This window comes from Symphalangus syndactylus, chromosome 14, assembly GCF_028878055.3.
Source record: "Symphalangus syndactylus isolate Jambi chromosome 14, NHGRI_mSymSyn1-v2.1_pri, whole genome shotgun sequence".
Lineage (NCBI taxonomy): Eukaryota > Metazoa > Chordata > Mammalia > Primates > Hylobatidae > Symphalangus > Symphalangus syndactylus.
In genome coordinates this window covers 96201156-96216213 of record NC_072436.2, presented here as the reverse complement: position 1 = coordinate 96216213, position 15058 = coordinate 96201156, and the positions used below count along the sequence as shown (strand labels likewise).

The 15058-nt window shown below is 43.9% G+C and overlaps 1 protein-coding gene across 3 annotated transcripts in view; it reads left to right on the top strand.

The window, feature by feature from the left end:
- The window catches only part of CAMKMT (calmodulin-lysine N-methyltransferase), a 428964-nt gene that overhangs the window by 402395 nt on the left and 11511 nt on the right, over positions 1–15058 (top strand). For all 3 annotated transcript variants that reach the window (XM_055242677.2, XM_063618090.1, XM_055242675.2), the window contains one exon: positions 8071–8134. In XM_055242677.2, the coding sequence (XP_055098652.1) occupies positions 8071–8134 (64 nt within the window). The remainder of the gene's footprint in view (positions 1–8070; positions 8135–15058) is intronic.

Genomic DNA, 15058 nt, shown 5'->3' with positions numbered 1-15058 from the left:
TGGATGCTGCTTCTAGGGGCAGGCAGGCAGGCAAACCGTGCTACATATTTTTAAGAATGTCACTGGGTTGGAAAAGAAAGCTCTCTTTACACACTACCTCCAAGACGAAACCTGAAATCCTCAGTGTCAGAAAGAGGTGCCACACATAAATAGATCACATTAAGTCTCACACCATCCTTTAGTCATTGTCAGCAATGAGATCTGGATTAGGCCACAGGAATATGAAGCAAGAGTCGGAGTTCAAATATTAGGTACATGGATTAAAATCTTACTGAAGCATTTCCAGCAAGGGTGGCATTGTCTGATTCCCTGAATAGCTAACCAGTGGTACTGCTTGATCCCATTTACATGAAAACAAGCTCTATTCACAAACCTATTCCAACCCCACATTGTGGTTCAAGTAAAATGCACATGATTACAACAAACGGTGATATGTTTATGTTCTTAAATCATTCATATATTCAGATATTTACATTCAAACATTCAAAAACCTGTAGGCAGTGGGGGAAATAACTTATTTCCCAGAAGAGACAGTCTGTTAGTTCACAACTAAATTTAGTAGCTCAACTAGATTATAAAATAAAGAGGCAAACTGTGAAAGCTAGTCATTATTTCACCATTCAGCATTTTTGACAATGAAAAATAGTTTCATGGTTCAACAGTTCCTAAATAACTTGTAAAATGTCAACTTTGAAATAAACAGAAGGAAAAATTGAGGTGCAGCCATACCTGAAAAAGGATGCTATTGACAAACATCAAAATATTAGAATATTTAACCACAGGTGTAGAAAAAAACCTGCCTATTAAGTTCCTCAGTTGACTTGTTTAATGTTGAGTTTAATATAAGGATTCCTTTCTGCTGGAATGCAGTCCAGCCTGGTCCTTGCTGAGTTAGAATAGTGAGTGATTGTTAATTTTAAGCCTGCCTTTCCAGACTCCTGTTCAATCACAATATAATCTAAGGGTCTGGAAGGAAGATGTTTTTTATCCAATGAACGCTTTCATTCAGTGTTTGACGGCCCTCCAGTTTATTGTAGCTCTGCAAAAATAGAAATGACTCTGTGCATTTGAATTCTCAAAAGGCTTAGAAAGCATATCTGAAATGCCACCCATACCCTGACCGGCCCATTGAGCTGGGTATGCAGGACAATCAGCACATCTGTGTGCCTGCAGCCCGAGACTTTGGAAAGAAATAGGGGAAAGTACATTGGCCTGTAGCAACCCACCCTGCTTGCTCTCTCAGCATTTTTGCACTTGCTATATACTCTAAATTGTTTCTCTTTTTTTAGTCCTTTTTGCTTTACTCTAAATGATGAAAAATGTTTGATTTTTAAGCTGATTTTGTGAAAATTTTTTTCCCTTAGAATGGAAATACTATAGGCTCTAGAATTTGTTTTCTTTCAGATGCTGTGATCATGGACAGCTGCAAATCACAACTCATGGACGTTTACACCTGAAAATATCTTTAGCCCAAATACAGTCAGCCCTTTCACCTGACACCTGAGGAGACTCAGTCCCAGAGAAAATACATGAATCACCCAAGATTGCTCAACTAAAGGAGTAGAGCCAAGTAAAATTAGAATACGGCATTATTCTGAGCTCTCATAAAAATCAGTTGGTAAATACTGAAAGAGGTCATTCCTTTGCTGAAGTTAAATCTAAAACAGTGACTTTAACTCAGCACATTTCACCTTGAAAATTATATAGGGGTCTTCCTTTCTGTGGCTATTGACAGAGAAAAATGTCTCCTTGTTCTCTGTACTAATTAACTTCCCTATGAGAGGAATTACAGATGCTCTGCAGTCTGCATAAAACTCTGATTCTAAGGGAGGTGATGAAAATGGTCTGTCACCTTTCCTTTGTTGGAAAATCTGTGATTCAGATCAATGGAAGAAAGCAAGTGTTGATCCACAAGTGAATTATATAGAGCTGTGTGTGTGTGTGTGTGTGTGTGTGTGTGTGTGTGTGGGTATGTGCCCTTTAATGGTCAAACTAGACTGCCAATGTATTTTGATCAGTAACTGAAGGGAGAGTTAAAATGGTATCTCCGTCCCCATCACTGACCCACTCAGCCTTTTTTAATAGATCCACTTAAGCTACTGCTGTTCTCTCAGCCCATTAAGACTTATTTAAGGGGTGAATTTTCAGGAGATTATATATCATTCCCTCTAAAACACATTGAAATTGCTCAGATGACATACTCTACAAAGTGTTATAAATTCTGCAACAGAGCTAAGTAGCAAGTGAGCTTACTTGGAATAAAGATCTATTAGAGAACTACAAATAATTAATTTTGGGAAATTTGATTTGGAGAGATGGAGTAGACAGCATTACCTTTCAAATAAGCATGTTTGGAATGTGTGCCGTGTGTTAAGCTGTGATGTTAACACCTTTGTCACCCTGACCAACTTTAAGGAGAAATAGCACTTTATAAAGGCATGTTTGAAGCTCAGTTCTTAAGGTGCTGTTTTTTTTTTTTTTTTTTTTCCTGACAATCTTACCAGTTTTAGGATGCACAGATATAAACTGAGTGTGGTCCTTTGCTTAAATGTTGCATGTCCCAACCAGCCAGGTTTCCCGTAGGCCTGGGTAACTGACAGAGATATTTTCCTACAATCATAATCTTCTTTTAAAAATCCAGAATGCTTAATTATTAAAACTCAAGATATTGGGCCGGGCACGGTGGCTCATGCCTATAGTCCCAGCACTTTGGGAGGCCGAGGCAGGCAGTTAATGAGGTCAGGAGATGGAGACCATCCTGGCTAACACAGTGAAACCCCGTCTCTAATAAAAATTAAAAAAAAAAAAATAGCCGGGCATGGTGGCAGGCACCTGTAGTCCCAGCTACTCGGGAGGCTGATGCAGGAGAATGGCATGAACCTGGGAGGCGGAGCTTGCAGTGAGCCGAGATCGCTCAAGATATTATTACCTCACTAAGGAATAAAATAGAATCCTGAAGAGCAAATATTTTAAAGACTTACTTGTAGTTTGATTCCTTTCTCATTAATTCTTAATGGTTATTAATTACTGTTTAGTATGACTTAATGGCAAATTTGTGTAGCACTTAATTTACATACATTCTGTGCTCCAAGATTTAAGAATGTAGTTTTAGGAAAGATAAAGTCTTTCCATGGGTAATAATCAGGTCATGATGAGTAATGGATGGAATGGGATGAGGTTCCATTCTGGACATGGTTTCTAGCTCATCTAAGGATTCTTTTTCCATTGCTCAAAGTGGCCTTCCGTAGAAGAACCTTCCATGGAGCCTGTGGTGACCAAAGAAACTCAAGCAATGACTTTTTGGAAACTTCTTATAAGCTGCTCTCCTCAGAGGAGAAAATCATCAAATTGGGAGAGAACCTAGTCTGGTGAAACATCCTACCTGAAAGTTGATTCATCCTTGACAGTATCAGTAAAGGAGTGTGTACTACCCACTTTAGGGACATTGAAACTAACACCCTATGTAAGCTCCTCGATTCCAAGGACTGTGATGATCTGCCAGTCTGTCCACAAGTAACTGCCAGTCTGTGCTTACGCTGTGCTGGAACTTTTAATAGTAAAGCAAAATGAAGACAGAATGGAAGCTCCTTGAGGAAGGGAACTTTGTCTTATTCATAGCTCATCCCCAGTGCCTAAATTTGCCCTTAGTATATAGTAGATGCTCAACAAACATTTATCAACTAACATATCTTATTAATTTGATGTCCACATAGTCATATAGGTGGGTGCTTATTGACAAGGAAACTGAGGCTTCACGTGAAGTGACCTGCCCAAAGTCACACAGCAGCAACATCAAAGCCAGAGCTCTTTAAAACCCTGAACCAAGTTCCTCCCTTGTCTGAAATATAGCTCCACACAGCAGCCCCCTCTGAGCGAGGACAGCAGCCTTCCCACTGACAGCTGATACTCACCCTTAGCTAAAAAGAATGATGCAGGGTCCTAGAGTAGGTGGTACTTACTCTTGCTGTATGAAGAGACGGGAGGCCAAATCAGAGGGGACTGACCTGCAGCATTAGAAATGGGAGTAGGGGGCCTTACTTAGGCCCCTCATGGAGATGGCTAATGCACAAGGTTGCTGAGTATTCTAGCTCAAGGTAAGGGACTCACCGTTAGAGAAGAAATTCAAGTTGTGAATGGAACAGTTTTCCATATTACTTTCCAAACAAATGCATTTGAAATGGTGTTATGGGTTAAGAGGTTTCAAAAGTAGTTTTGCTGTCACTGCTTTTTTTTTCTCTCTCTCAAGACAAAGTCTCACTCTGTCACCCAGGCTGGAGTGCAATGGTGCGATCTCGGCTCACTGCAGCCTCCACCTCCGTCTCCCAGGTTCAAGCGACTCTCCTGCTTCAGCCTCCCGAGTAGCTGGGATTACAGGCACACACCACCACACCCGGCTAATTTTTGTATTTTTAGTAGAGATGAGATTTCACTATGTTGGTCAGGCTGGTCTTGAACTCCTGACCTCAGATGATCCACCCACCTCAGTCTTCCAAAGTGCTGTGATTACAGGCTTGAGCCACCGTGCCCGGCCTGCTGTCCCTGCTTTTTAAAAAGACATCATTGTCAATGTTTATTAAGTAGAAGACAGTCCTTTTATTTATTTATTGCTTTGCAAAAGACACAGCCTAGAATTGATGGCTCTAAAGCTGAAGATGGATGTCTCATACACTCCTCAAGCCATACACTGTCACTATAGTGACTACCTCTACAGCACGGCTGTTCTTCCCCAGGAATCAACCTTTTCGTCTGCTATGTCCTCAACTCTTTTCCAAATGTTATCAAGGAGGCAAAGAAATGCAAAGATGAGGCCGGGCACCGTGGCTTACGCCTATAATCCCAACAATTTGGGAGACTGAGGTGGGCGGATCACCTGAGGTCGGGAGTTTGAGACCAACCTGGCCAACATAGTGAAACCCTGCCTCTACTAAAATACAAAAGTTAGCTTGGCATGATGGCGCATGTCTGTAATCCCAGCTACTTGGGAGGCTGAGGCAGGAGAATCGCTTGAACCCGGGAGGTGGAGGTTGCAGTGAGTCGAGATCGTGCCACTGCACTCCAGCCTGGGCAACAGAGTGAGACTCGGTCTCAAAAAAAAAAGAAAAAAAAAATGCAGATGCTCTCTGCCTTCAAGAAGCATAGCAGCTGAATGAGAGGACAGCAATGAAATGCAGGAACCTGGGAAAACCTCCAAATGCTCTACTTGTTGTACTGAGCTTGGAAAAGGGAGAGATCACTATGGATGCAAGGAAACAGGGATGGCTTTCTTGACCAACCCCGCCTAACTCTAGTCACCTGATGACCTCCCTCTTTTCCGAAACCGGGCAGTGCTCTCTTCCGTACATTATTTCATGCTCGGGAGTAATTACAAGTCGATGTGAGAGGCAGTACCGAGCAGTGGCTCAGAGCACAGACTCTGAAGCCAATATGGTACAGAGGTGAATCCCAGCCCTGCCGATTAGTAGCTGTGTGACTCCAAACCTCTCTATGCTTCCGTTTCCTTAGCTGTAAAATGTGGACAATAATAATAATGCTAACAGTAAAAACTACCTCATAGGATTGATGTGAGGATTAAATGAGCTATGAAAAGCTCTTAGAAGGTACCTGTTACCTAGTACTCAGCTCAGTGAGTATTAACTGTTTTGTTATTAAAACGTGTGTATCTCTGCCATTTGTATTTAACATGTGTCCTTGTGCCTGGCTTACCTCCCTATTATACTGTAACCTCCATAAGGACAGGCATAGTGCCCCCTTCTTCCTTATCTCTTTACTGCCTGTATTAGTCCATCTTGCGCTGCTACAAAGGTACATCTGAGGCTAGGTAATTTATAAAGAAATGAGATTTAATTGGCTTATGGTTCTGCAGGCTGTGCAGGAAGCATATTGCTGGCATCTGCTTCTGGTGAAGACCTCAGGAAGTTGCCTTATGGCAGAAGGCACAGGGGAAGCAGGCAGTCACATGGTGAAAGAGAAGGAGCAATAGAGAGAAACAGGAGAGGTTCTTTCAACCAACCAGATCTCACGTGAGCTCATTACCACGGGGAGTTCACCAAGGCAAGGATGAAGGATCCGCCCCCATGACACAATACCTCCCTCTAGGTCCCACCTCCAACATTGGGGATCACATTTCAACACAAGATTTGGAGGGGAGAAACATCCAAACAGTATCATTGCTTTTCGGTGCTGTATATACAATTTGGGCCCCATGGTTTTGGCATCCTGGATATTCCAGTACTGTTCAGATTTCAAAGATTCAGCTGTACTTTCTAAGCTCAATTATTATGACCTCAGTTCATAGTTACTATATTGGTGCAAAAGTAATTGTGGTTTTTGCCATTAAAGGTATGGCAAAAACCGCAATTACTTTTGCACCAACATAATATTAGCTCATGTATCCCAATATGGGGTTCAGAAAAAAAGTCCCTATCAATAGGTATCATTGGCAGCCTCTAGCAGCTTTGCTTTCTCTTGGCAGAGTGCTCTAGCAATGCCCAGGAGCCCTTCTGCAGAGGCTGGACAACTCCCCTGGTGTTTGGCAGCCAGCTCTGTTCTGCGTGCCTTCGGCACTATATGCTTTCACCTGTCCCCACCCTAACCCCACCCACAGAATCCTTTCCTTGGTTTTAATAAACATCCAGCTGTCTTCGTCCATTTTCTGCTGCTATAAAGAACAGAAATGTACTTCTCACAGTTCCGGAGGGTGGTAAATCCAAGATCAAGGCACTGGCAGGTTTGGTGTCTGGTGAGCATCTGGTCTCTTCTGCCAAGATGACATCTAGAATGCTGCATCCTCTGGAGAAGAAAAACACGTGTCCTCACATGGCAGAAGGCAGGAGGGCAAAAAGGAGCCAAACTCTCAATACTATTGCATTGGGGATTGGGGATTAAGTCTCCAACACATGAATTTGGGGGAAACATTCAGACCATAGCATCAGGCACGGCCAAGTTAAGTAACTTGCCACCTACTGCCAAGCAACCCAAACTCAAAGGTCTGGGACCTGCAAGTTCAAATAAGGAAACTGTGTCTCAAGTTTCCAAGATAATAACTGGTGAAGACAGAGTCAGACTGACCCAAGCAAAGGGGTGACAGAGCTGCATGAACAGAAATTCTCTAAAGATCAGGGATGGAAAATGAAAAATCAAAGTGAACTATAAAAACATGAACCTGGGTTGGGTACAGTGGCATGTGCCTATAATCCCAGAACTTTGGGAGGTTGAGGCAGGAAGACTGCTTGAGCCCAGTAGTTCAAGACCAGCCCTGGCAACAGAGTGAGACCTTGTCTCTACAAATAAAAAAAAAAAAAAGAACCAGCTGGGCATGGTAGTGCACAACTGTAGTCCCAGCTACTTGGGAGGCTGGGGTAGGAGGATTGCTTGAGCCCTGGCATTTGAGGCTGCAGTAACTGGATGACAGTGCAAAATCCTGTCTCAGAAAAAAAAAAAAAAAAGAAAGAAAGAAAGAAAAGAAAAAAAAATCGATGTAAAGGCCCAGAGAGGAAAATCCAAAGTTGCCATGGTCTCTGTGATATATTGTCTGAGCTTGTTCTTTGTTTTTGTAGCTGTTCACTCCTAAGTCAGACGTTGAATCTAACCTCAGTGCTGTTTCTAGTCACTAAACTCTATTACCTCCTGAGATATATTTCATGGTTTGGGTGTCATAGGGCTGGTGGTTTGTTGTCTGAGGGCAGCCACACAGCACCCTTGGTGGGCAGAGGGCCCAGGTCTAAGGGAGACTAGGCTCTAATGACAGGAAGTTGCCAGAGTGCTTCATCTCAACCAGATGGCTACCCCAAACAGCAGTTGGGAAATTGTCCCTGTAACATTAACACATGGCCCAGTCATGTGTGAATCCTGGCCCATTGCATGTTGACAACTTGGCTTTAGTTGGATAACACTGACCACAATATCTTCTCCCCTCCCACCCCCTCCAGTGAGACACTTGAATGGTAGGAAACAATTTCTCTTTTTTAGCGTTGGGTAAACATGTGTAATTAGCCTTGTACTTATCTCCATTAGTATCATTAGACTTGAAAACCCAGTTTAATCTGGATTCTGCTCTCTTCTCAATGTCAGCCTGTTTCTGGACCAGTACAGAGCCAGCCTTGTTGATGCAATAAAGAGATTACTCCAGCCCAGGGTAAGTATGTTTCTATTTTCTCCTGAACACTGGTTACAGAATAATTAGTCTGTGCACAAAGATGGAGAGAGTAATGGAATGGCAGGATTAATGTCATGTAATACTTTAATACTTATTATGTCCAACTTCAATTGGGTCTTCTGATCTATTAGATTCTTTCCTAATCATAACTAGGAAACTTCTTACCCTTGGCCTTCTGATAAGAAACACAGTGGGTAGTAAAGTAAATGCAGCCACTTCAAAGATAGTGTGAGATTATTTTTATCAAAGAATTTCTTGAGTCTTTCCCTTTGATAACAATATCTTCATATTAAAGTTGAAGTATGATATTGAAAGTTTTCTGTTGACTTCTGTCATTTTTAATTCCTTCAATGGCAACCTTTCTCATTGGTTATTTATTTATTGCAAAAGAATACTTTTTTCTTTTTATTTCTGTTTATATTAAAGAAAAAGGACTTCAGATGAATCTGTATATTAATAGTTCTTTGCTTTAAAAGGAAGCCATTATTTACATATTATAAACATTAGGTCACAATGAAGCCAAGCATGGCATAAAATATTGTGCACATTTTTCATTTATATATCCATTTATGCCTGTGAGTAAATTACAGAGTTTGTATCCACTCTTATTTTGTTGGACTGTTAAACTAAGCTAGGAGGTCCTGCAGCCTAAACGGAGAGTTAATATACATCTATTTAAAGTAAGAAAACGAGTTTAAAGCTCATGCATTAAAAAAAAACCTTATAACTATGTAAGACTCTTGCTGTGCCATAGGAATTTAAAATAGGTTAACAGTATTAATATAGTCGAAGATAGGAACGCATATTTATCTGAGAACACTGAAGTGTGTGTGTGTTTCTAAAGTATTTTTTAAAAAGGTCCACTCTAGTCTTCTGACTCAGTGAGACTTACAGACCAATACCTTTCGACCTTTCTTTTATATCTTTTTCGTATCCTTCGGTGGTTCCCAGAGCAATCTGATAATCATCCTTTGCCATACACTGTTGCTTTTTATTTTGCTATCTCTATGTAGCTCAGAAACTTAAAATAGGTGTCTTGGAAGAGTAGCCATAGCTTCGTAAGTGGTAGTCAGTCCAATTCAATTGGCCTCCTCAGTTCCCCCTGTGAAATGGGCAGCAGATCTTGGGGCAAGGAAGGGGCATGTTCCAAGCTATTGACGGCCACTGCATGGTTGAGTAGGCCACCCAAGTTGAGGACAGAAGAAGGAATTTTGGGTGTCTGCATCCCCCTACCCCTGTTGGCCTTGGGTGATTCTTGTGGGCATTTGCAAGACCAGGATTTTCAGGGACGGCTCAAGATTCTTGAATATGAAGGCCTCTATGAAAATGTATCATACATAAATATAATGCTTTCAAGGACTCCTGAATCTCACACTGCACAAATAGTACTTCACTCATCACCAATACCCCTTCAAAGCCCATTTGTGGCAAATACTCCATTTTGCAGCAGATTTGCATGATTTACCTAGGATCTATTGTAAATCATTCGCATGATTTACAATAGAAAAGTGCCCAAGCTATGAATAGACCTAAATGCAGATTAGACTGGAATCCAGCAGCTCTTCTGTACCCTCTAATAAACCCTGAACACACTCCCTCCGTCTGAATCGTGGCCACACGCAGCAGCCCCCTCTGAGCGAGGACAGCAGTTCTCCTGCTGACAGCTGATACTCACCCTTAGCCTAGAGAAGGGTGAGGCAGGGCCCTAGGGGAGGTGGCACTTACTCCTGCTATGAGAGGAACAGGGACGCCACGTCAGAGGGGCTCACACTAACTTGTAGCATTAGAATTGCAGTGGGGGGGCCTCACTTAGGCCCCTCTTGGAATGGCTGATACCCAAGGCTGCCAGGTATTCTAGCCTAAAGTGTAAGGAGCCCACCATCAGAAGGGAAATCCCAGTTGTGGATGGCACATGGACTTACTGAAATTACCACCCAGGAACCTCATCCCCATCAAGAGGTCTGGGGAGGTGGGCACTTGTCCTCCCTGAGCCTCCACCCAGATGGACCACAGAAGGACCATGTGGGCTTGCCAGTGAAGAGCCCAGTCCCACATCCTGTGCTGATGGGGTAGGAGGCTGTCCAGAGCATGGGAGCAACCAGTGGAAAACTGGACTTTTCTTCTTAGCTCTCAGGGCTGGCTGTTTGGCTTCTGGAGGACCTCCCCCTCTGAGTATACAGTCCAAGACTAAGAAAATGGTCAAGGTTTTATTCCATTACAATTAGAGCTGGTTTTAGTGTTCTCTTGAGCCCAGACAACTCCTCCATGGTTTTGTGGCCCAGAGGCTGAAGGTGTCACAAGAAGCCCACAAAGATGGCTGGGCACGGAGGCTCACACCTGTAATCCCAGCACTTTGGGAGGCCAAGGCGGGCAGATCACAAAGTCAGGAGATCGAGACCATCCTGGCTAATATGGTAAAACCCTGTCTCTACTAAAAATACAAAAAAATTAGCCAGGCGTGGTGGCGGGCACCTGTAGTCCCAGCTACTCGGGAGGCTGAGGCAGGAGAATGGCGTGAACCTGGGAGGCGGAGCTTGCAGTGAGCTGAGATCGCGTCACTGCATTCTGGCCTGGGTGACAGAGCGAGACTCTGTCTCAAAATAAATAAATAAATAAAGAAGCCCACAAAGAAACAACACGGGGGCTACATGGTGGATCCTGAGTTCGTGATGATTCAGTGCAAGATACAGTAAGTTCCCCGTGCACTTCCAGCAAATGCAAACACTGCACTTCCAGCAAATGCTTCAAGTTCATAGTGTGGCCCTGCTTTCTGAAGGTCTAGTGTAGTGGGTGGAAAGAGTCAGAAAAATCTGCATACAAACCCCAAGTCTACATTAACTACCTTGTCTCTCTGAGCCTGCGTTTCCTCACGTGTCAAAAGGCAAGACTAGTGCCCACCTTGTGGGTTGGTGTGAAATATTTACATATGTATAAATCCTTGATCTGTGCCTGGCTTACAGGAGGTGCTCCTTAAGGGGAGCTGCTTCTGTTTTATTGCTGTAGAACTTATCACGGTTAATCCACATGAGATGTTTATCCAGGGGGATGCTGGCTTGGCTGATGGGACACCTGAGTTCCAGGCCCAGTGTGGCCCTAACAGGCTCTGGAATCGCCTCTTGCTCCATTCTCCCCAAAGAGGGAAAATGAGGGAGTTCACCCGTGCCCTCATAGAGTTCTATCAGCTCTGAAATCCTACATTCTCCTCGCAGAGAGAAGGTATACATGGGCTGTGGAGGCAGAAAGCTTAGGCCCAAATCTGGTCTCCGCCATTGACTGAATTAATGTCTGGAAGCCTCAGTTTCTCATCTGTAAAATGGAGAGTGAAAAAGCTGATGCACTGTAATGCACATGATTGACTCTGAGTATCTATTCGAGGCTAGCTCTGGTTACTTTGGTAAATACAGACTATGGGGGCTTTTTTTTTTTTTTTTGAGATGGAGTCTCGCTCTGTCACCCAGGCTGGAGTGCAGTGGCGCAATCTCAGCTTATTGCAACCTCTGCCTCCCAGGTTTAGGCAATTCTCCTGCCTGGGCCTCCTGAGTAGCTGGGATTACAGACACGCACCACCATGCTAGCTAATTTTTATATTTTTGGTAGAGATGGGGTTTCACCTATGTTGATCAGGCTGGTCTTGAACTCCTGACCTCGTGATCCGCCCCCCTTGGCCTCCCAAAGTGCTGGGATTACAGGCATGAGCCACCACGCCCAGCCTTATGGGGGCTTTTTTCCAAGCATTTTCCTGGAGAAATGCTGGTGGGAGGGGAAGACATGATTTTCTTGACTTGGACTTTGAGAATTTCTGCACATAATTGGCACGCTGCATCTCCCCTGCACATGTATCCTGAACACCTGTAGCAGGCCCTGTACTGGTTCTGGGAAGATTGTCTACCCGGAGGAAGATGACACTTTACTATAGACAGTTCCCACCGAGTGGGGGAGAGTACTCTACATTGGCAAGACAGAAGTAACTGCAAAATGAAGGTTCAAGTGTCAAGCTGTGGGAACAAATGAATTCTGCCATTTAGGGGAGTATGGTTGATTTCTACCTTGAGCAAATCAGTTGTCTGGGGTCAGAGGGTCCAGAAACAAAGAAAGTAGATGGAGAGGGGGAGTTTCCCTGCCTTTCACTTTCTATACTGGAGCTATGAATGAAGAGAGGTCCCCAGAGAGAGCTTAGCCACCAGGGAGGGCTCCTCGCTTGGCCCGGGGGTGATGTCAGATCCCAGGTTGAGCTTAGATTCTCAGCCAAACAGGCACCTGTGCCTGAAAAGTCTTTACAGGAGGCCCCAAATTTTAGCAGGGAATATTTGTTACCACCTGAAATGCAGGCTTTCCTCAACCTGCTGGTCTAAAGAAACTGTAAAGATAGTTAATTCCTGTCATAACACTACAAGGGACTCTCCAGCAAACTTAATAGATGAAAACAATAGAATAGGTATGAAAAAAAAATGAAATCAGCACATTCTACCCATTCCAAGAAGCAATGCCCCCCTCAACCCCCCCACTCACTTTTCCCTCTGGTGAGTGGCTTCTTGTTGCTGATGATTGATAGGGTGACTCACTGTCATTGTATTCCTTAAAAGTCCATGACAACAGCAGTGTCCAGTATCAGAGGACCCAAATGTAATTTAAAATACAGGTACAGCAGCCTGCAAGTTGAACTTTCATCCAGAAATGACAACCAACAAATGGTATCTACTAATATTCCTCTGAAATGACTTTGGGTACAGGGAGGGGAGCCAAGCCAACCAGACAGCGTGAGTTTACTCAGGACCAGAGGATAGAATATTGACAGTAATCCAGCTTGTTACCACTGCTAACCAACTGTCAAGAATTCAGAAATATCACTGTGGAATTCACTTACCCTTCTTCAGAAATCGGCCCTACCTGACCACCAGATTCCCAGAGTCCTGCCTATCTCCAAGGTGTGCTATAAATGTAAATCATAAACTCTCATATTATAAAAGCAATTTTTTTGGGGGGGGGAGGACAGGGTCTCACTCGGTCACCAGGCTAGAGTGCAGTGGCACCATCACTGCTCACTGCAGCCACGAACTCCTGGACTCAGGTGATCCTCCTGCCTCAGCCTCTCAAATAGCTAGGACTACAGGCATGCACCACCATGCCTGGCTAATTTTGTATTTTTAGAGATGGGCTTTTGCCATGTTGCCCAGGCTGGTCTTGAACTCCTGGGCTCAAGCGATCCTCCTCCTTGGCCTCCCAAAGTGCTGGGATGACAGGCATGAGCCACTATGCCCAGCCAAGTTCTTTCTGCTGAGATACTTTCTCATCTTTTTTTTTAAAAAAAATCTATCATCTCTGCCCACTTCTGTACAAACCTCTTTGTTTGCTTGTTTCAGGGAAATTGCCTTGTGTATGGGGGATCAGTACCGTGAACTGAAATGGTGCTGAGACACTTGGGTTCTTATCTGCTTACTGAGTCAGAGACCCAGCGACTCCTCACCAGTGCTTGGTGAGAAGTTAACTCCTACAATTGTAGGATTGCCCTTGACACAAGGGTTGTAGCTTATAGAGAGTCCTCAGATGGTTTTAAGACCCTCAGTGCAGGGGCCCAGGCCTGAGAAGTCCTTTTCTAATATCTACCCAGATGCTGTTCAGCACATACAGTAATGTGTGCTTAGCAGAGAATACCAAGACATGAGGTGGAATCTCTGCCTCCAAAGACGTTGCAGTCTGGTTGTGGAGATGTAACATACACACAGGTAGAACTATAGCAGACAATGTAAAATACAGCCCAGTGCTATTTTTATTTGTTTTGTGAATCTTTCGAATATAAGCCTTCAATAGAATGAGAGATACTCATTCTATTGAGTATTGGACTCTGTCCTGATTCAACAAACATTTGTTGAGCAACTGCTATCTGCTTGGCACTGACGCCATCCCTATGCACTGAGGAATGTGGGCTAGGAGAATGAATATGCACTAGGAGCACTGTGGGAATCTCATAGTTTAGCAGGACAGATGAACACATGAACTCCCAGGAATTACAGTGCAATATGGCGGGTGCCAGGAAAGAGGTACCGGGAGAAAGCACCAACAGTGACTGCCTGAGGAAGGTTTCCTTAGAGGCAGTGGTGTCTGACTTTGGTCTTAAATAGTAAGAAGGGCACTTTGAGTGTGTGGAGTAAGAAAAATCACGACGTGTTTTGGGATCAACAAGAAGTTTGCTCTGGCTGGAGTGTGAGAGTGTCTGTGGTTTTGAGGTTAGGGTTGGGGAAGGGCAGGAAGATGAAGTTAAAGAGTTATGAATGGCCATCGAGACCATCCTGGCTAACACAGTGAAACCCCGTCTCTACTAAAAAATACAAACAATTAGCCGGGCGTGGTGGCAGGTGCCTGTAGTCTCAGCTACTCGGGAGGCTGAGGCAGGAGAATGGTGTGAACCCGGGAGGTGGAGCTTGCAGTGAGCGGAGATTGCACCACTGCACTCCAGCCTGGGCAACAGAGTGAGACTCCATCTCAAAAATAAATAAATAAAAAGAGTTATGAATGGCCAAGAACATTGTGATGAGAGACCAGGCTCTACTGTATGGGTAATGGAGAGCCATTGAAAGTTTTTGAGCAGTGGTGTGGTCAGGTGTACCTTCTAGAAAGATCACTCTGCCCATAGCATAAAGGGTAGATTGGAGTAAGGGAGAGCTTGAAAGCCATGAAGCTCCTCAGAGGTCCAGTGTGGACCAATATCCACCTGGAATCATCCATTTAGGAGCCAGTGAAGACCTGAAAATGGAGAAAAGGACAATGAATGGATATTCACTGAGCGTTCCACTCAGCAAACATTTATTGAGTGCCTCTCAGATGCCAGTCACTGTGCCAGGCCCCGGGGATAGAGTTAGATATGACCTAACCCTACCCTGGAGGGGCTTACAGTCTAGAGACAAG